Source organism: Petaurus breviceps, unplaced genomic scaffold, assembly GCF_028583685.1.
Source record: "Petaurus breviceps papuanus isolate PSGF00001 unplaced genomic scaffold, PetGlider_PUasm1.0 126, whole genome shotgun sequence".
NCBI classification, from domain to species: domain Eukaryota; kingdom Metazoa; phylum Chordata; class Mammalia; order Diprotodontia; family Petauridae; genus Petaurus; species Petaurus breviceps.
The window spans coordinates 41,359,956-41,385,031 of record NW_027185655.1 but is presented as its reverse complement, the minus strand read 5'-3'; the positions used below and the strand labels follow the sequence as shown (position 1 = coordinate 41,385,031).

Genomic DNA, 25,076 nt, shown 5'->3' with positions numbered 1-25,076 from the left:
ACCTTGAAATGCCAGGTTTCAACATTAATATATAAATGTATTAGTACATTTTATCATATCAAAGAAAGGTGAAGAAATTCACATGAAACATTACCTTTTCATTACCTTTTATCTGACACTGAAAATAGAAAAATAAAATGTGATTTGTGTGTGTTTGTGTACATATGTGTTTAAATGGTTTACTAAGTGCTTCCCACACAAGATTTCATATAACAAACCAGCAACATCCATATTACTTCCATTTCTTATGCAGAAAAACTGATTTAGAAGAGTTATGGGACTTTCTAAAGGTTAAACAACTAGTAAGGATCAGATAAGTGATTTCAACTTGTCTTTCATCACTTCTATGATCTTTCCACTAATCTTTGAGCTATCCAGTATGCATTCTCTCATTAAAGGCCACATGTCAAGTGAACATGTCTCCTGAGAAATAAATTCCTGAAGAAGAAAACAGCTAGCAGAATACAGTAAATAGTTTAATTTCAGCCAGAAGTCACTTCCATACTGTGTAACTGGCAAACTTGCCAAGTCAGTTACATCATTTGTAAAACAAAGCTTATGAGATTTTTCTCAGATTTCAGAAAATTATCCCTGAGACTTATGGTCTCAAACAGAATTGTCTGTCAAATGTGCATTTCTTCAAGGGTTTTAAACTGTTTTGTGTCATGAATCCCTTTGGCAACCTGGTAAAGCCTATGGATCCCTTTTCAAAATGTTTAAAATGCATGAAATAAAATACATAGCATTACAAAGAAAACAAAATGATATGGAAATACAGTTATCAAGATATCTAAAAAACCAAGTTCTCAGATACAAGGTTAAAAATACCTACTATATATTGGGGAATGGCTAAGAAAATTGTGGTACATGAATGTATTGGCTTCTTATTGAACCATAAGAAGTGACAAACATAGATGCTTGGAAAGATTTACATTCAGAGTAAAGTAAGAAAAGCCTAGAAGCCAATATATACAATGATTACAACAACAGAAATGTAAAGGTCCATAAAATAACCAAAAGTAAATGGTGCAAAACTACAAAGAACAAGCATGACTCCAAATACGATATATGAGAAGATTTCTCTGCCCCACTCATTTGTAGAGATGGGAGGTCCCCAAGTGAGGTAGCCTTACATATGTTTTCAGACTTTTTTTTTATGAATCCATTGCTTTTATGGGATTCCCCCCTCTTTTTTCTTATTTTTCTTTTTTTAAAAAATCTACTATAGGAATGGCTCAGAGAGGGAGGGGAAATGGGAGAAATTAGAATGATAATAAAACAAGATATATAATTAAAATTTACTTTTTAAAAACAGAATCCTCATAATAGAGAGAAACCATATTAACTAAAAGAAAAATAGACTTAAGTGTATTTCAGGAAAACACTTAATTGAGAATCCCAAAATTAAGATCAAGAAGAAGGAGAAAAAAGAATTGCCATAGTATTGGGATGCTATAACTATTGATTTTTTTTTTCATTTTTATCTTGGATTTGAAGTGACCTTGCAGCACTTAAGAGCATGCCCTTTCCAGGTGGAGAAGGCCACAATATGGAGAATAAGAGTATTTCAGGTTCATCTGATAGACAAACCCTGTCTGTCTCTGCAGAGAAACAGAGGTTCTCCGTGATCTGAAGCCAATACAGTGTAAGTAGAATTTTTCCCATTAAGGAACTATGTTTTTCTGAGATGTTCTCTCATCTGAGGATGATTGTTTGCAAGTCCCTCTTGTGTCTCTGTCCCTGTCTTTTTTGTCAAAGAGGGCAAGAGTCCTACGTGTTTATCTTTCTGCAATAAGGTGAATTAAGGTGAATTTTTGAAAGATCCTCCCTGGAGAATGTTTTGTAAGCTCTACCTTAAACCAAATTCACTATGACGGAGGACAGCATGCTCCCTTGTGTGGGGGCTGGGGAGAAGGGGAAGAAATTAAGAGGGTATAAATAATCAAATTTCTAATTTTGCACCTGCAACAGGCATATTTGTTGTAAAATATTATAAAAAAAAAGAACAAAAATCAAGGCATATTTTGTGATAAATATTGCAACATTTTGAATATTACTAATCTTTTATTTGACATACAGGATGGTTGAAAAATATAATGCCAACACTATGTTAGAGGCACTATATTGCCACAAATGAATCTTCTCTTGCAGTAAGACTTCTTAAACCTCTTGGGTATTTTATTTGCTTAATACTGGCTATGAAAGTTCACGAAAAGCTTATACAGTCCTTTTGCCTACCTATTACAACTCTGATAGTCTAAGCTTGTCCCTTTTATTCTTCTTTCCAGCAGTGTTTTTGCTTCATTTGTTGGGATTCTTTGCTTTGTTTTGGGAGGATGGGGACCCCAGACCTGTGATTTTATCAGTGTAAGAAACCCTCTGGTATGAAATTCCATCCAATAATGCAGAGCCACAGTTCAACTGTAACTTTGCCTTGGAGAGGTGATTGGGTCATTGAGAGATTAAATGACTGGTCCAAGGTCACATAGCCAGCATATATCAAAGGAAGGATTTGAGCCCTGGTCATCCTAACTCCAAGGTCAGTTTTCTGTTTATTCCAAGCTACCTCTTACTATGAGAGATAAAGGAAGGGGAATAAGTAATTACCAAGCCATATCTAAAACATAATAAACAACACAGGACATAGTACAATAGATCAATACACAAGCTCACTTCTTTGATCCACTGGAAATAGTAAATGTTAAATTGTTGAACCAATATCTATTTAAAAAAAATAATATCATTAAGGACTGAAAGGATCTTGTTTTTAAGGATTCTGTCACATGATAAATTAATGAACTCATATTTCTTTTAAGTCTACAAAGTTATCTTGGGTTGGTTTTCAAAACAGAAGAATGGTTATATAACCATCCTTCTTGCAATGAGAAATCATTTCATCCAAATCTTATTTTAAGAATTCATGGATTGACACCTACAATATTTCCAGAAAGATCAGTTCACTTTCTTTTTCTTTCCATCTCCCCCTCCCACTTTTGCTTTAATTCAGAAATAAGGCAAAGTACATAAGGTCCAGATTTCCTCATTATTACAACACAACCCCAGAACTAAAAGGGAAAAAATATCAAGAGTGCTTTGTTTGTTTTATTCTTTCATATTTCATGTTAGATTTCAACACTGATTGTTCAGAGGTGCTATTATTTCTTTTGAGTAGATGAGCCTTGACTACAATGGTTTCATATAATATTTATCACTGTCATTCATTTCACATGACTTCTGTAGTAACACTGTTAGGACTGCTTAAATTAATGGCATGCCAGTCTTTCCATTATAACTTAATATTTCTATTCATAAGCATTTTAATTTTAATGCTAACAAGTTTAGAGAAAAACTAGATTGGAATTTTAAGAGACAGAAATATCATATTCTGCCTACCAGGAAGAATAATCTTTGAACATATTCTTGAATGTTCATCAATATAATATGTTGAATGTTGGCCTATCAGCACTCATGTCTTGTCAACCCCCATCCTCCTCCTCCTCCATTCTTAATTATGCAAGAGTTGCTGAATGGAGCTAGAGGAAGTCATGCAACTCTATTAACTGGGTCAGCTACAAATGCATAGGATTTAATCTCAACTGAGCCCTCTGTACAATGAGGCAATCCTTTTACTCCTAACAATGTATCAGGTAGTTAGGTGGTACAGTAGATAGAGCACTGGGACTGGAGTCAGGAAGGTCAACCTCAAATTGGCCACAGACATTTACTAGCAAGTTGATTAAGCTGATTCCCATTCTTGACATTACCCCAAGCCCACTATCATTTAATGGAATATCTTTTTCATTACCCAAGGCCAACCTCTCCACATGCAGCCTTGATGCCACTATCCCCGGATTCCTCCAGAAGAATTATCCCCCTCCCTCTAATCCTAAATCTCTTCCTGTCTACAGGCTCCCTCCTGCTGCTAGTCACCTGCCCAAGTCTTACCCATTCTCAAAAACCCTCAAGAGATCCTACCATCCCCCTCTAGCTTTCATCCTATACTTTTCCTCCCCTTCTTAGTTAAATACCCTGAAAAAGTCCTCTTTACTCAGGGCTCTTCTAAGCCCTCAGAGATCTAGTTTCTGATCTCTGACCTCATCACTTAATAATGAAACCACTCCCAAGTTACCTATGATCTCATAATTGCTAAAACTAATGGTCTTTTTTTTTTTTAACAGTCTTCCTCCTTCTCGATTTCCTGGCATTCTTGGTTATTGTTGGCTACTTTGTCCTTGGGGCTACTGTCTCCTTTCTTGTTTTTCATGATTTTGGTTTCCCCCTACTGACCACTCCTCATTCTTTTTGCTGAATCATCAATAGTGTGTTTCCTTACTGTGATTGTACTCCAAAAGTCTGTCCTGGTCAATCTACACATTCGCTCTTGGCAGCCTCATCACCTCACATAGGTTTAATTAATTCTATGCTGATGGCTCATATCTCTAAGTTCATCCATAAGTCCTTTCCTAATCTCCAGTCCTACATCACCAAATGGCTATTAGACTTGGACATATCTAATAAAAATCTCAATCTTAACATGCTCAGAGCTAAACTAATTATTATTCCCCTCAAACTACTCCTCTTCCAGACTTCCCTGTAAAGGCCAAAACCATGCTTTCAGTAATGCAAGTTCCCAAACTTACAATCTCATCACTCTCACCTGATGTATCTTATCAATTACTAAACCTTGCCATTTAATCTCTATAATACTTTTCACTCATGTATTCCCCCTTATTTCTAATTAAGGCACTACCCCACCCCCCAATTGAAGTCCTCATCACCTCACATCTGGACAAATGCAATAGACTCCTAATTGGTTTCCCTGCCTCTAGCCTCTCCACACTAATCTATCCCCTGTGTAGCCAAAAGAATTTTCTTAAAGTAAGCATCTGACAATGCTATACCGCCTCCATATTCAAACTCCATTGGCTCTCTATGATCTATCTAAAGAGATATTAACAGGGGTAACTAGGTTGCACAGTGGATAGAGCACCAGCCCTGGAGTCAGGAGGACCTGAGTTCAAATCCCACCTTACACACTTACTAGCTGTGTGACCTTGGACAAGTCACTTAACCCCAATTGCCTTGCATCCCCCCTCAAAAAAAAATAAAGGGATATAAATAGTCCTCTCTTTGAGATTTAAAATTATTTAAAATATGGCTTTCTTGAATCTTTACATCATTCTTACACATCATTCTCTTAGATGTATCTCTGGTCCAGCCAGACTGGTCTTCTTGCTGTTCCTTCCCTATGATATTTCATAGCCCTTCTTCCATGCCTTTTTCCTAGATGTGCCCTCTGTATAGAATACCTCTATGGTCACCTAGACCCCTTGGGATCCCGTTTTTCTCCAAGACTCAGCTCAAGCTCCATCTTCATGCAGCCTTTCCTAATACACCCAGCTTCTGATACCTTCCTCTTCAAAGTTACCTTTTATGTGTTCAGTGTATTCCTATATATGCACACATTATACACTTTCCTTATTAGAGTATAAGTTCCCTGAGGACAAAGAGGGCATTACCTTTTGTCTTTATATCCACAGCACTCCATGCCTGACATATATACTTACTTACATACTTAATAAATGCTTACTGATTGATTTAATTAATTGTACAAAGTTGAATGATTACCTAATGACTGAGTTGGGATTGAAACCAGGTCTGATGAGGTCAAGGCACAGAGGTTTCCCCCTGCTCCATGATAGCTCTAATAGTACATATTTTGTGCAGATGGATAGATGGATAGATAGATAGATAGATAGATTTTTTCTGACTTTGATTATTACTAAGATTTTAAACAGATTTAGAAAGTTCAATCATTTATGCTCAAATACAGTAAGACATTTATTCTATTAAGGAAAATATGTGATATGATCTATATTTTTAATTATGAAATGTTTTGTTTTTCAATTTCATAGTAAGCCAACAAACATTTAATAGGCACTTACTATGAGTCAGGCACTGTGCTAAACATTGGGCACATGAAGCCAGCCCTGTACCTTCTCTTAGGGAGCCCACATTCTATAGAGAACATTAAAAATATCAAGCTACATACAAGATGAATGCAAAGTAGATAAAAGCTAATCCATTTGAGCATATGTCTAACTTTCAGTCTTTAATTTGGGGAGAAGTTTAGATATAGATAAATTTATATTTAATCTAGTTAGGTAGATTAAATTTACACCATTGGCTTGTCCAAAGAAAAAAGAGGGTTATACCCATGCATACTCAAAACATAAGGGAAAATTTTTAAAATATTTCATAATAGTGAATGATCAGCTCAGATATAGTTTACAAATTGCATGTATTAAAATTGTTCTTGGGGACTTTTGTCCTACATCAGTTAAGTCCAAAGTTTAAAAACAGCAAAGAGTGTGATAGGTACAGTTTAGATACAGTTACATAATGAGTTAATTGCATGACATGACAGCTTGAGTCCTGATGCTTCCATTGACACAGCCTTAAAAAGTACCAGCATTTCAGAAATTCAAAGAATCTAAGAGCCAGCTAGAATCCTAGGTAAATGAGGGAATACTTCTGCATTTGCCTGGTATAAACTATTATTATTCAGACTCCCTGGGTGTTTTTTCTTGTAAGGAAGAGTATAAGAAGAGACACAGACAAAAAGGCTACTATCATGGGAGATCAGGGGAATACCATAGACTTAGTAAAGCTAGATTTCAGGAAAAGTTTCTGCTTCAAAAAATCTCTCATAATAGCCTCATGGATGAGATGGAGAGACATAAGTTGGTTCATAGAACAGTTAGGTGGATTCAAGGATACTAGGTCATGAGTTCTTGGTCAAGTGGCAAGAATGGTAGAATATAGACTGACAGGCTGTGTCATGGTGCTAGCATATTATGTTAAAGAACCTAGAAGCAAGACACCAGCATGTTCAAAGGAAACACCTATGGAAGACTTAAGATATGACACAGACAATAATTGCAAGAGAAAGAGAAAGTGTGAATGGGCTGCAATCTATACCACTGGAGGGAAGAGTCACAGCCAGGAAGTAACAAATCTAACAATGTATTGAACAATTAATTCTGCAGAGAAAGTTCTAGCAGACTGCTTCAGAGAGCTGGCCTCAGCCATCTCTTCTACTGATCATGGAGTTAGATTAAAGCATAAACAGTTGTTTACAAAATTTGTTGATTACAAATTTGCAAATGACATGAAGTTTCAAAGGACAATCAATACACTGGATGACAAAATCAGAATCAAAGATATTTGGACAAGTCAGAATAACAGACTTCAATTTTGCTTAAATTCAACTGTGACAAATTAAAATTCTACACTTGGGTTCAGAAAGTTATCTGTATAAGTATAGGAGATGTGACTAGGAATCAGTTTATATGAAAGAGAGCTGGGGGTCTCAATGAAATATTAGTTCAAAGCATTCAGTTAAGAAAGCAAATGTGATCTTAGGTTGCCTCATTAGAATCACAGTACCCACAATGAAGATTGACAACATGACTTTTGTCCTCTTTCTTAGCTGATGACAGCTAGAGTTCTGTGTATATTTCTGAGCCCCACATTTTTAAATAGAAATGAACAAACTAGTTGTTGTTGCTGTTCTTCAGTTGTTTAAATTGTGCCTGACCCTTTGTGTGTGACCCCATTTAGGGTTTTTTTGGCAACAATACTAGAGTGGTTTGCTATTTTCTTCTCCATCTCATTTTATAGATGAGGAAACTGAGGCAAACAGGGATTAGGTATTCTTCAGTGTAATTACTGCAAAGTATACAGAGAGGGGTAACTATAATAGTGAGGAGACTCAAAACCATGCCATATGAAAATCACTTAAAATAACTGGGGGGTGGGGGGAAGTGGCGAGGGCAGCTAGGTGGCCCAGTAAGAGCACTGGCCCTGGAGTCAGGAGGACCTGGAATTGGTTCCAGCCTCAGATGCCTAACACCCACACAAAAAATAACTGGCCTGTATGACCTTGGGCAAGTTACTTAACCCCAATTGCTTAAAATAAATAAATAAAATAACTGGGGATCTTTAGCCTGAAGAACTTAGTGGTGGGCTGCTGTACTGTCAGGTGAATGATTGGGTTCTTTCTATTTGGCACCAGGACACAGAAATAAAAGTAATGGGTAGGAATTCCAGAATGCCCAGAATATAAGGGGAAACTTTTTAACAATTAGGATTGTTCAAAAGCAGAATGAACTCCTTTGACAAAGAATGGGGTGACCCCTCTGGATGTCTTCAAGTAGAATTTGGTTGATGATTTGTTACAAAGGGTATTCCTGTTTAGGTACATGTTGAACTAAATGATCTTTGGGGACCCTTCCCACTCTGAGATTCTGTGATTATGTTATCCTACTGAGAGGCCAATTTATGGGTAGCTTCAGGGGTTTTTTCTCCATTTACTTTCATTAATTCTGAAAGACTGGAAAAGTTCAAATGGCCCAAAGCCAGAAATATGATAATACAACTGAGTTCAAGATGTGCTCAGAGATAGAATAAGTGAAACTACAGATGGAGTTGAATCCACAAGTGAAAGCCTCCTGTGAGCTTAAAATTAGCCAGGATTATTCATTTCTCCAGCCAACTATCTGTTCACAAAAATAGAGATCTAGCTTACTATAGTGAAAGCTGAGATCCAATGTGTTTTTTTTCCTTTATGCCATTAAAATACTGATCTAAAACAGAATAAAGTCAAAATCTTTGAGGTTTTACACTTGGTTCAAAGGCCATAGTCTCTTTTATAAGGAAATGGTAGATAAGAAAAATAACCATTGAAATGTTTAAGCCCCTTTAAGTGCTAAATGACTGATCTAAGGATTCCAGCTCCCCATTAAGTCAAGTTTAGTCTCTTTAACTAGGCAAAGCAGCTAGCAAAGGGAGAGGTGGGAGAGAAGTAATTTGAATTTCATTTTCTTTTATTCCCTTAGTCCATATTACTAGAGTAAAAGGAAATCTGAGAAGCTGAGGTTTTGGACCATGAGTTGAAAATAAACAAAAAACAAACAAGAATGGACTTAGTATTGTAATTTTCTGCCATAATTTCTTTTTTTTTTTTTTTTTTGCTTTTTGGTGGGCAATTGGGGTTAAGTGACTTGCCCAAGATCACACAGCTAGTTTTTGTGTTAAGTGCCTGAGGCCAAATTTGAACTCAGGTCCTCCTGGCCGGTGCTCTATTCACTGCGCCACCTAGCCACCCCAACTGCCATCATTTCTGATAAGCAAGAACAAACCATCTATCTTGGAAGCACCACTGTTACTTAGGTTTTAAGATACTGACTTTTTGTGGACCTGTTGGCTATGGCCAGCAATACAAGCTCTAGATGAAAATTTTCTCCCTATCAGGGTTAATGAACTCTCTATACTTGAAGGTTCTGTCAAGGGAAAAACTAGGTTTCATAACTTCTTAAGCTCTTAGTCACTTTGTTAGTAATAAATAACATTGATAACCATGAAAAAGACCCCAGGGCTCTGAGTCTGTCCAAAACAGTGAGTATTATTTCATTTTAGGGCATGCAGCGTTTTTGTGAATTTATTTTTTTTCTTTTCACCATTAAAACCTTGGTTTTAAAAATAAATAGTATAGAGCTAAAAATCTTAAAAGATGCCTCAGTCTCTTACCTGATTGCAGGTATTGATGTCTATTCCTCCTTTCAAGTACTCTACCACTTTGTCCAGATTGCCAGCTCTGGCCGCTCTGAGAAAGCTGGCATTGCTGTCAGACTGTAGAGAGAAGCAATACCCTCTGGTGAGATGCAGTGAAGAGGAAAACTCCAATTGGATAGAATTGCACAAGTTGAGATTCCAAATCAAAGCAGCTTAGGTAGCAAAGACTTCTTAATGTGAGGTTTAACCTTGAGTTATTTCGGTTAATAAAATGTGGCCACAAAAGATCACAATTTTTCCTGAGAGGAGCTGAGGTTTGCTTAAATGAATGACAAATACACTCTACTATTTCAAAGAGAAGAAGAACCCAAAGTTATTACTCGAAACTAATTAGTACCAATTGATTCCTAATCTTCAGCGCATGCCCGAATTTGAAAGTAAATTTTTATAACCCTGAAACCCAGGCTGTTCCTGTGTGTCGCAAGCCTAAAAAATAAATAAATAGATTACAGTTCTAGTAAGAATCAGGCAGTGAAAAGAAAGTTTATTCTTTTATTTTTTTTAACTCCTTTGCTGTTTGCTTTTCCTATGTATTTGGGAAAACTCTAAGTAACAAAGGTTTAATCCTCTCTTGTGAGAAAACAGCAGAAGTTGATAAGGTGATCTATGCAGATGAAGCCAAAGTAAATACTGAGGGCCAGCCAAACTATACTGGAGTTTGGGGGGGGGGGGGGAAGGGGATTGAATTTAAATCAGCTGGGATAAGCACCAATCTAAAATCACCTGGGAAAAAAAAAGATGATTTAAACTGTGACTTAACTTATTCCATATTCTTTCCTGACTTTCCTGAAGCCCTAATTGTTGGTGTATTTGCTGATGGATTTCCTATAAAGTATGTTAAGGACATTTTCCAAGCAAGGCTATCATATTCTGTGTACTTAAGCACAGTTCTTACATAGTAAGCACTTGATACTAAATGCTTACAGATTAACTGATTCGTAATATAAAATAATATAAATTTCTTAGGGCAGGAAGAGACCTTAGTGACGAAAGAGAGTTCTATTTTTCAAATGTGAAAATTGAGACCCAAGAGACTTAAATGGCTTCTCCAGAGCTACAGAATCTCCCATATTATGATTTCGATATATTTCCAAAATATCATGATTATCCTTCAACAATAATTTTTGAGCAAAAATTGAATGAGGAGACCACCACACAAGGAGAAACAATTTACCAACTTCAGGTTTGCCAACTTCCAAACAAGTATGAACCCATTACAATGTATTATTTTATCTTAGAATGCTATTGACAGATGGTTCAGGACAACTCTGGTTTCTAAAACAGCATATAATGATGGAAACAGAGATCATTTACTCTATAACCTTGACTTTGAGATGATTTTGATACTTCTAAAATTATTTACAAGTGAGTAGGGGATTGTTAAGCTTTGAGACAGAACTAAGCTATACTCAACTCATTGCCCATAAGTACATATGCTGTAGATTTTAAAAATCTGATATACTGTTTACTACCACACATAGCAAGGTTCAACCCTTAAAATGTCTCACCCTGCTTCTTAAGCAATGCAATCTAGAGGTGATCCCACACCATCTCCTCTAAAGACAATACTGTACTGTCCATCCCTCCTTTAACTAATACACATAGCAACCCACATAAAATGCATCTGCAATGCTGCAATGACTGTGAAATGTAACCTGCTTACTCCATGACATTCAGTTGCTTATCTCAGCTAATTCTAAATGTCCAGAAAGATTCTGCTAGTTCAGGATCCTTGCCACACCACTTTAAAATGAAATTTGAATCTGCTCATGTACCTTCCTCAACAACCAAAACAATACTCAAGCACAGATCAATTAAGCCACAAAGAAAACACTATTTCTCTCATCTGCAGCCTGTTCATACACATATACACATACACACACACACACACACACACACACACACAGATGGCATAAAACATTTTGTCCAAGGATGAATAGAGGACAAGATTTAGTGGGGAGATGAGCCAAGAACATTAGATTTTACTTCTGTTCCCTATTTTCACAAGACATAGAAGTTTGAGTGATGGATCACTAACATTATTCATTGTAGAATAGTAATCTCATGTAACTGAGAATGAAATTCTGAATCCTGATGGCTCTCATGGGAACCTAGACATAGGAGAATGGAGGGCAGGTCCTAGATCATGTATGCTTAGGAATCTGCTTTGAGTGATTCTTTACCTGAGGTAGAGGGTGAAAGTGGTGGGAGGTATGTGATCTTTCAAAGTTATGTGACTGTGCCAACACAATGTCTAAAGTGAGTAATCTGGGGAGCAAATCAGGGAAAATTAGAGCAAATGCTGTCCCTGGAGTATTAGATGGAAAGTGAAAGGTAGAGGTATGCATGGGTCAGGTGGCAAGCTTCTGGTCAAAGCAGCAGCTAGTGGAGACCTAGAGCCTAGTTGGTTATAGAGGGTTGAGGAATATCTTAGGTTCCCACCCTCCAGTCTTCAAGGTCAGTTCTACCTCCAAGATTCATTCAGATGTAGAGTAGATTTAGCTCTGGAGCAGGGAAGAAGGGGAACAAAGCTGGGCTGGATGCAGAAGTGTAGCAGACAACTTTAATAAGCTGGTGAGTTGATTGTTAAATTTTCAGTATGAAAATTTACACTCATATCAGCAAAGAGCTACAAAGCATGGCTTAATTTCTTCTTTTGTTGATTGTCTACTCTTAAGAAATGATAGAAAAAATGTTAATAGCACAAATTAAATTTCAAGCTGTGTTGTATGTACATCCCCCCCATCCTCCCTCCCTTGTTAAATATTTACCACCACCACCACCCCCCCCCCTCCGCACACCACTGGGAGGCTGTATATAAGTTCAGAACTACTTTACACACATACACACAAACACCCACATCCTGACCTACAATGAGGCCATACGATAATTAAGACTGCTGTCAGAAGGGACTAGGGGAGGCAGTAGGTAGTCTGATTGCCTTCCATCAAAACAGAGATGAAAGAGGTTTCAAGGACTCATGGAGAGAGAAGTATTAAACTATTTCACTATGCTTGCCTCTGATGAAGACCAAAAGCAAGAAGGTTTTTCAAGGGAAAAGGGGATATATAAGTAACCTTTCATAATAAGTGACAGCTTTCCTTAAAAAAAGATTTAATGGATAGAAATGCCCTGTTGAGGAAATGAGTCAGTAGCATTTGTTAATATTTCTTGTGTGACAAATCTTGGATTAATGTAAAACCAATCTCTGTTTTAAATGGCCTCACATGCCACTCCTTTCTCCAGATTCCACAAAATCTAAAATCTGCTTTGACCATGCTTGTTAAAGGGCACTGAATTGATCCAATTATTTCAATCGTTAGCTTTCTGTCTGACTCCAGACAAGAAATTCAATGGCTGGTTCCCACCTATTTTAATCTGTAACAGATGGATATCATTAAAATTGTCCCTTTTACAACCCTTGGCATTGTACCTCAAGCCAAGAAAGAAAGATTTCTTCCTAAATTCCTTTCGACAAAGTCCTGTACATTTTTCAGTCTCTAAGCGTTAGAAAAACAGAATATCTTTCTTAGCACACAGCAGGGTAAAGAAGAAAGGCAACATAGGAATTTGCATTGACAGAGGCATGTTATATAGCCTAAGGATAAGAGCCAATTTGACAGTCTTTAGTGCACGTGAGAAAATGAAAGAGTTATTTCTACCCTCACCTAAGGAAAGCAAGCACAAGATAATCTTCGGGAACAGAAGGGAAGTCTTATACTTTCTCTAGGTTTGGTTATACTCGTTTGTAAAATGGGCAGTTGATAACAAGCTAAACCACCCCTTTAAATTCTATGGTAAGGGGAAAGGAAGTCAATTATTTGAAACAAATAAAATCTTGGAAGGAGCAATACAGTATAAAGGCCAGAGCAGCAAATATAGTTTCTACAATTCCATACAATTCTTTGCAGGGCAACTGATTCCTTTTAAGAAATGAGCAGCATGGCAATTACAAACATACATATTAATACCCACTTATTCCTTGAGTATTAGTGATTCTCTACCCTTGAAGGTGGTTAGCAATAGCTTTTATATAGCTATTAGGTGTTGATTTGAACCATATTCTGAGGGTGTCCTGCATGGTGTTGGACCACTGGGACAAGTGTTAAAAATGCAGTATGCTCTGAAGCTGATGAAGGAAATTCTCCTGGTTCTTTATAACAGCAGATATACCCAGACTTCTGTATTGGGATTTTCTTGGCAAAGATACTGGAGTGGTCTGCCATTTCCTTCTCCAGTTCATTATACAGATGAGGAAACTGAGGCAAACAGTGACTTGACCAGGGTCACACAGTTAGTAGGTGTCTGAGGCTGGATTTGAACTTAGGTCTTCCTAACTAGCTATCTCCTAAGGCTTCCTAGGTGGTGCAATTTAAAAAGTGCCAGGTCTAGAGTTGAGAAGACTCCTTTTCCTGTGTTCAATTAAAAAGCATTATTGATGCCTCAAAAGCTTAATGCAACTCTAGAAAATAGTTTAAATATTAGGAGGCTTAGGTTATCTGATAACTTAATAGAGGATGCTTCTTTGTTGCTTGATGTATCCAAATTACCTTGTTGAAATCTGGACACAAAATAATGATTGCTTAAAATGGTCTGTTACTTTAATTTCATTCATGTGTATGAATGTGTATATCATTTAATTCATATCACAAGTATACATCTATTTCATAAGCTGCTTTGTATCAGTAACCGTATATATATATATACATATGTATAGGTGTATACACACATGTGTGTATATAGGTATCTATCTATATCTGTCTATACATACATACATACACATATATAAACACACACACATTATATATATATATATGCATATATATATATATATGAAAACAAAATCTCCTCTACAGGACTACAAGCTCTTTAGGGGTAGAGATTGTGATTTTATTATTTGGACCCCAAACTTACTTTACAAAGTACCTTGTAAATGGTAGATATTCAGAGTGAAAGAATGAAGGAATAACTTTGTAAAAGCAAGCAAAACATTAAACAAGTTCTGGGCTGAAGTGTTACTGTAACTATACCATATACCATTTCATAATTTTAATAATTATTTCCCACTGACATTTAACACATCATCACCAATTGTGAAAAATCAAAGGTAGCTCAGAAATACAATTTAAAGAGTAATATTTTGAAATGTTTCATATAAATTTTAATTTTTAATTATGTTAACATGTTAGTGCTTAAAGTGAAAAATTGAAATTCATTTAATAAAGAATTATTTTAAAAATTAGCCATGTGACCTTGAGCAAGTCACTTAACCCCAATTGCCCTCCAAAAAGCAAAAAAAAAAAAAAAGAATTGTATTTTCTTAACATCTATAATGGTAATGATAACTCAGAAAAATAAATTAATGACAAGAGAAAATGTGGAAGAAAATGATTTTATGTGCTTGGTATGTGCATACCAGAGATTTATAATTAATTGCCACCAGAGAATTTCTAAATGTTTTAAATAATTTTAAATAAATCCATTTTTAATAAAAATATTATTCCTGATCACGAAGATGGATAATAACTTTAAAAAGTTAGTGATTTTTGTCAAACTAACTGAAACATCTGAATAGAGACAAAAGAAGGTAGTACTTGAAAAACCTCTACTTTCATCATAAACTAGAAAGCAGGTAGAGTTTATCAATTTTTCTTTAAGAAATTTTCTCCTAACAAAGTTATTTCAACTCTCTGACTTGTATCCATGCTAAAATATTCTGCTAAAATTTGAACATTTGGAGCCAAAACTGCATTAAGGTACTTATCATGCTAAAAATACAGGACCATGGTGAATGGAGAGAAATTAGCTTTTAATATCTTTTTCAGAACTGTTAAAATGTTTCATTTTAAAAAGGGAGAGTATCTTTCATTAGCTTTTTACTATGCAAGATATACTGCAGGATGAATTTACCATTACTCCCTTGAGGTAACTGCAAAAAATTTTGTCCCAGGTGGTTTGAACATTCTTCGTTTCAGAGACCATCTGCTCGAAAGGAGATCTCTCTCAATAGTGCATACCTTTAAGAAGCAATGCAGATGAGCTGTTGTCCTCACACAAGATTTCCTATACAGATTGCAACAGAGAGGTGGGAGTAGAGAAGAATATTCCCAAAAAGAGTAACTTGTTTGCTCAGGTTTGTCTTTACAAGATATTGACCATTATTTCAGAATACTACGTGTGTGTTATAGCTATTATATTAAGGTAGTATGACTCTCAAAGCTATGTGTTTATGTATCTACAACACTCAAAAAAGACTACTAGAGTGAACTGATTTTCTAGGGGATTATTCAATTATACTTTAAAATTCCTGAACTATCATGATCATTTATCTCTAGAATAGTCAATATAATATGGAACACTTCTAACTTCTAGAAAATGAGACCCATTTAGAGCATACAGTGAAAACCATGATTTTAGGTTGAGAAAAGTCTAAAAATTATGATTCTAAATTGGGAATATGCAGTGAGATTTCCTCAATGTAAAATTGTGGTTTTCACCCTTCTGTGGTAATAAAAATATTTCAGTGAAGCAATTATTTCATTTTCTCCACAAGGTTAGATTCAAACCCATGCATGCCTTCTCATCAAGTATGCTTTCTTTATGTTCTTTACTGGAAGAGCCAGTAACATGGTTAAGGTCTTCCTCTGGGTCTTTTACTATTTTATGGATCAATTACTCAATCAACAAAGATTTACTATGCATCTACTATGTGCCAGGAACTACGTTCTCACAAAAACACAGAAATAATCCCTACTGACAGGAAGCTTATATTCTAACAGGAGGACAACAAGGACATATATAAGTATATACAAAATAAGAATAAAGAGAATGAACACAAATTTATATGAAGTAATGAAATAAAAAGTAATTGTAGACAGAGGCCACTAGCAGTTTGGGAGATCAGGAAAGTCTTTATGTAGAAAGAGGTACTTGATCTCCGTCTAGAAGCATAGGGTTCTATGAGGCAGAGGTGAAGAGAGAGGGCATTCCAGGCTACTGGAAAGGTATAGATATGGGAGATGGAGTATGAGGAATAAAGAGAAAGCCAAATTTGGTTAGATGACAGTGTGTGAGAGGAGGAATAATGTGCAATGAGGCTTGAAAGATAAGCTGGGGATCAGAATGTGGAAAGTTTTAAAAAGCTAAACAGAGGTGTTTTGATTTCATCCTAGAGGTATAGGGGAGTGATATGGCTAGACTTGCAATGAAGGAAAATAACTTTGGCAGCAGTGTGGAAAATGGTTGAGAGTGGGGAGAAATTTGAGGTTGGGAAACCAATTAGGACACAGTATAAAACAAGCAAGATGTGATGAAGGTCTGAAGTAAGGTGGCAGCTGTGTGAGCAAAGAATGGAAGTGAGATGGCAAGACTTGCTTACTGATTAAATATGTGAGATGAAGGACAGTGAAGAGTCAAGCCCATGAGAAGGTTACAAGCCTGGGAGACCAAAAGTGTCTTCAACAGAAATATGGAAATTTGGAAGTAGCATGGATTTGAGGTCTTCTTGACATGATGCATTTGAGATATCGCCAGGATATCAAATTTTAAATGTCTGATAAGCAACTGGTGATGTGGGAGAGAGACAGACTAGCATTGATTATATCTGTTTCGTCATTAGTATAAAGATGACAATTAATTCCAAAGGAGCCGATGAGGCCTTTGAGAGAAGGGCATCCACGGTTAGAAGGAGATAGGCATCTTGAGAAAGGAAAAGAGACTGAGACGAAGGAGTCAGATATGTCAGAGAACCCAGAGGAGAGTAGTGTCACACAAACTCAGAGATGAGAGAGAATCCAGGAAAAGAAAGTTTCATTAGTGGTAAATGTAACATAGAGGTCAAGTAAGATGAAGACTGAGAAAAGACCATCAGTTTTGCAATTTAGAGATCCTTGGTTGCTTTGGAAAGAGTTTCAGCTGAGTGAGAAGCTTGTATATCATACTGCAAAAGGTATAGGAGTAAGTGAAAGAAATGGAAGTAATGAATAGAGACACTTTTTCTAAGAAGTGTGGCTAAGAAAGGAAGTATGAATGAATGAATGAAATGCATTTATTATATGCAGACCCCTCTTCTAGGTGCTAGGGATACAAAGAGAAAGTAACACTGCCCCTCAAGGGGCATATTCCGCAAGAGAAGACAACATACTTATATGATATAGAGCAATAACTGTATAACGAGAGATACTTCTATACCAAATGACCCTCAGGCTGTCTGTTAGATCTCGTTCACTAACAATTACTACCCTCCTCCCTTTTCTAGTCATAAATATTCTTTTTTTTTTTTTGCCTTTTTTTTGGAAGGGAAGGGCAGGGCAATTGGGGTTAAGTGACTTTCCCAAGGTCAACACAGCTAGTAAGTGTTAAGTGTCTGAGGCCACATTTGAACTCAGGTCTTCCTGACTCCAGGGCTGGGGCTCTATTCACTGTGCCACCTAGCCACCCCAAGTTATAAATATTCTTGCTAACATTTTCGCAAGTCCAGAACTCACTATCTCATACATGATCTAGCATTTATTTTTCTTTTGCTCTTTCAGTCACCTGAAACTCCAATTCTTCTGAGTTTGTGAGATACCATGATTCACAACCATACAGCACCATGAAGAGAATACTGTGTGATTGTGATGTTTTTGTAAGCATAGCAAGGGGACTGTAATGAAGGTAACTTATGAACTAGCATCTCTTTTATTTTGTTTGACATTTGAACTAGCATCTCTTACAGAAGATAAAGACAAGGCTCTTAATCTTGTTTTGGGTCATAGACCCCTTTGGCAGTTTGGTGAAGTCTGTGAACCTCAATAGAATGGTTTTCAATGCAAAACATAAAATATGTAGAATTGCAAATAATTGTACCAAAATTAAGCTATTAAAATATCTTTTTGAAAGTACCTGGATCTTAGGAGCGGCCAGGTGGCTTAGCAAGTAAGAGCTGACCCTAGTGTCGGGATGACCTGGGGGATCTAATCCGGGCTCACACCCAGAAATAACTGGCCATGTAACCTCAAGCAAGTTACTTAACACCAATTGCTTATAAAAAAAAAAGAAGAAAAGAAAGTACCTGGATCCCAGGTTAAGAACTTCTAATCTAAGCCAAGGCACCACAAATTTTACTGGTTTAACCAAAGACCAGTTAACAAGAAAAGGAAAATTCTTTGTGGTGGGCATCTCAAGTCTTCAGCATTTCTTTACCCCCTCTCCCAAATATAAACAAAAGAAGCCAGAAGCCGAGTCAATTTCACCCTTTTGTTCAAACACCTTTTGTTCACAAAGTGGATGAGTAGAAATAATGTGTTTAAGTGAAGAAGATATTCAAACTTAAGTAAACTAAGAATTCAGGATATCAAATCTCCCCAAAATAAGCACAGTACCTTGCACACTGAAAGTGTTTTAATCAATGTCCAAGAGAATCATTGAATTGATTTTGTCAGTAAGCTCCCTGAAAGCAGGAACTGATTCATTTTTATCTTTGGAGCTTCAGTGCATAATGGATAGCAGGGCATAATGGATAAGTAACTGACTTTAAAGCCCAAATGACCTAGAATTGAATCCTGCCTCTCACATATATTGGCTATGTGATCCCAGGTGAGTTGCTTAACTTTTCAGTGCTCTAGGAAACATTCTGAGGCCGAAGGCTACAGAGAAGGTACTGACCTACATTGTCAGAGCCAATTTCCTTACCAAAGATCACCTTATACCTATGAAATCTAAGATCTAGTCTCTATCAGTGCCTAGAATATTGTAACTTTTAATAAGTGTTTTTTCATCAAGAATTTAAATGTATTAAAAAAAGTGAAAACTTTCATAGGATCATAGGTCCAGAGCAGAATTATGATTTTAATTTGAAACTGAATAAGGGATAAATGAATGGACCAAGTCAGAAAAATACTTCTCATCCTCACCACTGATGCATGAAATTCTCCTGACTAAACTCTTTAATACTGATATAAATAACAGGAGAAAAAATGATTTTAAATTGTGTGCAAATGTATATAGAAATCTCTGGTAGGAAGTAAAATAAATTATATCCACAGTAAAAATGAAGCAGACCTAACTGATTATTTTTGAAAAGATGTAGTTGTGTTCATTCAATGAGATTCATCTTCTTTTTCAAATCACTTTTTATGTTTAAACACAAACGATATCTCACTATTAGTGTCTGTGGAATGAGGGCAGTAGCACAAGTTTCTTCATTAGGCCTCAGACTGAAAAAATGTTTGTAAAATATTTTAACGCTTCAGAAGGTGACTACTATGTCAAATAGATCATCCCAATGCCTTACCCAATATCAATGGTCCACAAGGACTTTTCGATAATCATCACTATATTATCCATTTTATAAAAGAAATTGAATTAATCTGGGGACAGCTAGGTGGGGCAGTGAATAGAGCACCAGTGGAATCAGGAGTACCTGAGTTCAAATACAGCCTCAGACACAACACAAAAAAAACTAGCTGTGTGAACTCGAGCAAGCCACTGAACCCCAAATGACCTACCTTTCCCCCTCCCAAAAGAATTAATCTGAGCATCAGCCCTTTATCAAAGAGTAGAAAAAGAGAGAAAATCAACAAGAGATGTGTTCCTGAATTTCTTTTTTAGTCACTTTTTCTAAAGTGTATTACAAATTTCCAGCTCATAATTTCACAGTTTTAAGTAATGAGCTGCAGCTGATTTAAGGATTTAGAGCTGAAAGGACCTCGGACATCATTTAGGAACAACTCTTATTTTGTCCAGTGCCTGGCATACAATGAGTCCTAATCTTGTGAATGGATAGATTTTAGAGATGAGGAAACTGAGGCCCAGAAAAGCTAATTAACATACAACCTTGCTTAAAACAGCAGAGAAGATTCTTTTGCTACTTTAAGTTCTTACTATTTCTCATGAAACTTCATTCTTTGACTATCCTAAGCAGTAGCAGAAAAGCATAGGTTCAGAGCTGGACAGGAACTCAGAGGTCTCATATTTGAGTTGAAAAAAACCAAGATTCAAGGAGATTATGTGATTTGCCTATGCTCCTCTCAATAAAAGGCATCAGAGGTGGTATAGTCTAGAGCCAATGCTTTACATACCATACCACATTGAGAAAATTGTTTGCTGCAGCTCATATATTTACTTTAGGACTGAGCAAAAACCAGGATCAGTACCTTCCAAACCCTGTACAAACCAAAAACTCAAACACAAAGCTAGACTAAGAAATAAATGCTTGTTCTACGTTCATGGACCCTGCTAGGTGCGATACATTCCCTGCCATCTTGGAATGAAATCACAGATGTTGGGGTCCTGTATGATTTCGATGTGATCCCTAAAGGCTTGATCAGAATATATCTACTAACCCAGATGCCCAGTGTGAACTCCCACCCAGGTCTCCAGCACCTGAGGAGAGAATATGCTATAGATTCCAAGATTGGAAGATTATGCTATATATTCCAAGAATATGCTATAGATTCCAAGTCATTGGAAATCCAATGACTCATATCATTACCAGAGAATGCTGGAAGGACCCCAATCATCAGGTACACCCTCTCCAAACCTGTGGCTAGCAAAATCCTATTTCTTTCCCTTCCCCCTTAATTCCTATGATTCTGAGAAAACCCTCTCCACAATTCTTTCACCATTTAATTCAATACCACCACCATCTTCTATATAGTAAATTACCTTTTAGACAAATTCCTCAGCCTATCACCTAGTGTTCTTCAAATATGGCCCTGATCAACCTTTCCTTAATTGTTTCAAATTACTCACCTCTATATAACCCCTTTATATTCCAGACTAATTAGATTACTAATTGTGTTACAAACTCCCATCTCCCATTTCTATGCATTTGTACCAATGACGTGCTATATCTTTCCTCATCTTAGAACTCTTATTTTCTCAGAATTCTTATTTTCCTTCAAAGATCAGCTCAAATATCATTTGTTTCATGAAGCTCTTACTGATCCCAGACAGGGTACTATTGCTCTCTCTTTTCTAAAAATATTTTGTTTTCATGTATCTGTATAAATATTATATCCCCTGGTATGCTCCTTGAGGTCACAGATTGTTTGCCTTTGGATCTCCAATATATAACACAATGTATTCCACACAGTAGGTGTCTAATACATGTCTGCTGAATTGAATTGGTTTTGAAGTTTAAAAAGGTCAGATACAATATATAAGTCCGTAATAGTTTTTTCAAAGAAATAATTCTTCAATATTATCTAGGAATTGAGTCAATATTTCAAATGAAATAATGGAAATTTGATTAGGAATATTGATACTATTGAATGTTTCTATTGAAAGCTTTCGATTGTTATTTATAAACTCTTGAAATATATTCATAAAAATGCTTTGAATGAATTCACCATTTGTTGCATCACCAACATTGCCTCCCAACACCAAAATCATGAAGACATTTACTACACACAAACACACACGCAAAAAAAAAAATAAGCAAATAAAAAAACTTCAAAGAAGTAATCATTTCAGAAAATAAAAACCCACCCTTAAAATAAGCAAAAGAATCATGGAAGTAACATTTTAAAGCATGCTATAAATGAATGAATGAGCATCCATCTGACTAGAAATTACCTTCAACCAAGTAAACATTTCCTCAAAATGCTTAAGTCGAAGACTGCAGAATTAAGGACTCATAGCTATAATTAGAGATTTCTGTTGTTGCCCCCTCCTTCTCAGTGCAGAATTAGCTAAATTACAAATAAAGTTTTGAGCATAGGGGAGCTAATTCTTCTGATCCAGGGTATGGACATAAGACAGCCACTCTCTAAAGAAAAATAAGGCAATGCTCTTGGTTGAAACCTTTGTTTACTTTCTAGTAGGACAAGTGGGCTTCCTTCCAACTTTGTACTGCTTGCCTAAGGACTTTTCTGGGGTTTGATTTTGCTTTGCATTTTTCCTCCATGGTATGTATTCCTGAAGTACTATCCTTCCCCCCGCCCTCAACATAATGGACAGGGTTTCCTTTCTTCCCTTCTAACTATAAACATCCTATGCATATATGTATGTAGGTACATAGGTATGTATCTATCTTTAAATTTAAAAAAATCAAGATGTCATTTTGTGTTCCAACTTCACTGTGATGAGACTTAGAATTCTGATTTTAATTAATTTAGAAAATCAGATAGCTTAAAATAAGCAGAAAATCATATATTCTTTATATTCTTTGCATTTTCTCTCCTGAACAAAGCACAGGTGTTCACTTCTACTGTACTATAAATCTCTCTGTAACATAATCATTTTATCTCAAGCTTCTTTGTGCCTCGAATAGAAAGTATTCATTAATCTCACATTTTCATACTGAATGTAATAGCTTACAGTAGGTCAAGTTCTTGGATCTAAGAGATCAAAGATAAAACTTATTCTCCAATGAATACTAAAATCAAATTGTTGCAGGGATAGAATCTTGGATTGAACCCCTGGGGGGGAGAGGGGGAATCAATCACACAATGACCTTGTGTCAAATTGGTAAATATAAGGAATACTAAGGTTTTATATTATGTTTATATATCACACGACCTCAACTGTACTTTTCCTCAAATGTGGGAGTTTGCAACAAAATAATTACCATGATTAGTAGCTTAGAAGGCCGGGGACCTATAGGCCTTTTAAATTGAAGTCACTGAATCAAATTAGCAAACTAAAACCCTTTTCTAAGTATAATTTTGTAGCACCATGATAGTATCTGCAATACAAACTTTCCATAATATGTCAAGATAGATCTCGTATACATTTTTATAGAAAGACAGGACCTGAATAGATGCATAACTGAATTGGTGGAATTTAAAGCACTTTTTAATGAGTTTCTGCTATAGTAAGTATCTTCAAGGTTTCAGGCACTGTGCATCTTTTTATTGCAGAAGACACGTTCCTTGCCCCTTCTGTTTTTATAGGGTAAAATTAAAGAAAACACAGAGGAAGTAAACTTATGAAGCAAGATTTGAACACACAATTATAAAGTTACAACTAGAGGAAGCAATTAAAATCAATAATAACAGCACAACAACTGGGAAAAATCACATCACTTTTACATTGTGGACTCCCTTTCTGGAACCAAAAATGTTTAACCAATGAGGTTTATTGATGATTGCTAACATGCTCCAGCATCACCATCTGCTCTTTCTCCTGGTTCATGGTATCACACTTACCAGAGCCTCAGACTCTCTGACATCCTCACAGTTGTAGCCATAGTAATCTGGGTTTTTTTCCAACTCTTGCATGTTTCCTTGTGCTCTTATGCTCTTCTCTGTATGACAAGACTGGCAGAGAGCTGCATTGCCCATATCACTTTTATTATTCCCTCTTGTCAGTGTGTCTGTTCTCAAACTATGTGCTAAGTCCAAGGTTCCCAAGGAGAGGTCACCATTGGCAATCCAAAAGGATGGTCCCTGGTTGTTTTGCTCTGCTCCCCTACATGCCCCACACCACTTCTCCCCATCTGCTAGCTGGCCAGTGTCAGAGAGAACTGAAAACCCCAGCAACCGCAGGCAACATTCAGTGACCACTTCCAATTCAGGCTCTGTCTGTCTATTTTTACACCTACCAGGCCAGCTATGCATGTCAATGGAGTGAGGGGAGGGGGGAGTAAAGCAGAGAATGAGGGGGGAGGAGGGGAGGAGTTGTTCTGGTTTTCAGCATGCTACTAGCTTGCCTAACACATAGGCTTAAAGTTCTGTTGCATAAAATGCCTTTACATGGAAGAGTTATTGAATTTCCTTGTGAATTCTCTGGAATATTTTTATTTATTGGTTTATATAATATAAAGGACTTTTATATTACAAATCAAACTGTATAATCAGTTCATAGAAGAAAGCACTTGTAAAAAGCAGTTAATCATCCTTTCAACATTTAATAGTCACTGAAAAAGTAATCAAAATAGGTTCATTTGGGAATAATATGGATGTTTTATATTTCATAAGAATACAGTGGCAATAATTCACTGTTAGGCCCCTTCGTTGGCATAAACTTTTGTCTAGATTATATTTATTGAATTGTTACAGTTAGGAAAAAAGTTTCCCTTCAACTTTGTGTAAAAGTCAAGCTAAGGCAAGGCTTACTTTCAGGACCATGTGCCTTATCAACTCTAAGTTTCTGTGACAAGACCATCTTCCACTAAGATAAACATAGCTAATAAAAAAAATGATTTATGAGACAGCATATGGTAAAGCCATGGCATGCATTACAGAACATAATGGATTTAACATGATTTTGGGCCTAGCTGAAGTCCCATCTCTACCATCAAGCTTTCCCCGACCATTCTATTCTTGAATAACCTCTCCACTCCATACCTACAATACATCATTTGTACCTCTCTGGACACTACGCTTGCCTAATTTGTTTCAACTGCATCTAAGGTTATACCGTATCAAAGGCAGGGAACATATCTTACAATTTTTCTTTGGCAAACAAGTGCTCAATAAACAATTTTCCATCCATCCAACCCATCCACCCACCCA

At 36.4% G+C, this 25,076-nt stretch overlaps 1 protein-coding gene across 4 annotated transcripts in view; it reads right to left on the bottom strand.

Moving 5' to 3' along the window:
* ANK2 (ankyrin 2) overlaps positions 1 to 25,076 on the bottom strand; it is a 418,509-nt gene that overhangs the window by 256,155 nt on the left and 137,278 nt on the right. For 2 of the 4 annotated variants that reach the window (XM_069095405.1, XM_069095412.1), the window contains exons 1-2: positions 23,769 to 24,143; positions 9,592 to 9,693 (exon numbers count right to left, since the gene is read on the bottom strand). In XM_069095405.1, coding sequence (XP_068951506.1) covers positions 9,592 to 9,693; positions 23,769 to 23,903 — 237 coding nt within the window. In that variant the 5' untranslated portion in view covers positions 23,904 to 24,143. Of the gene's footprint in view, positions 1 to 9,591; positions 9,694 to 23,768; positions 24,144 to 25,076 lie in introns of those variants that run through there. The other 2 variants (XM_069095397.1, XM_069095401.1) reach the window with 1 other exon arrangement.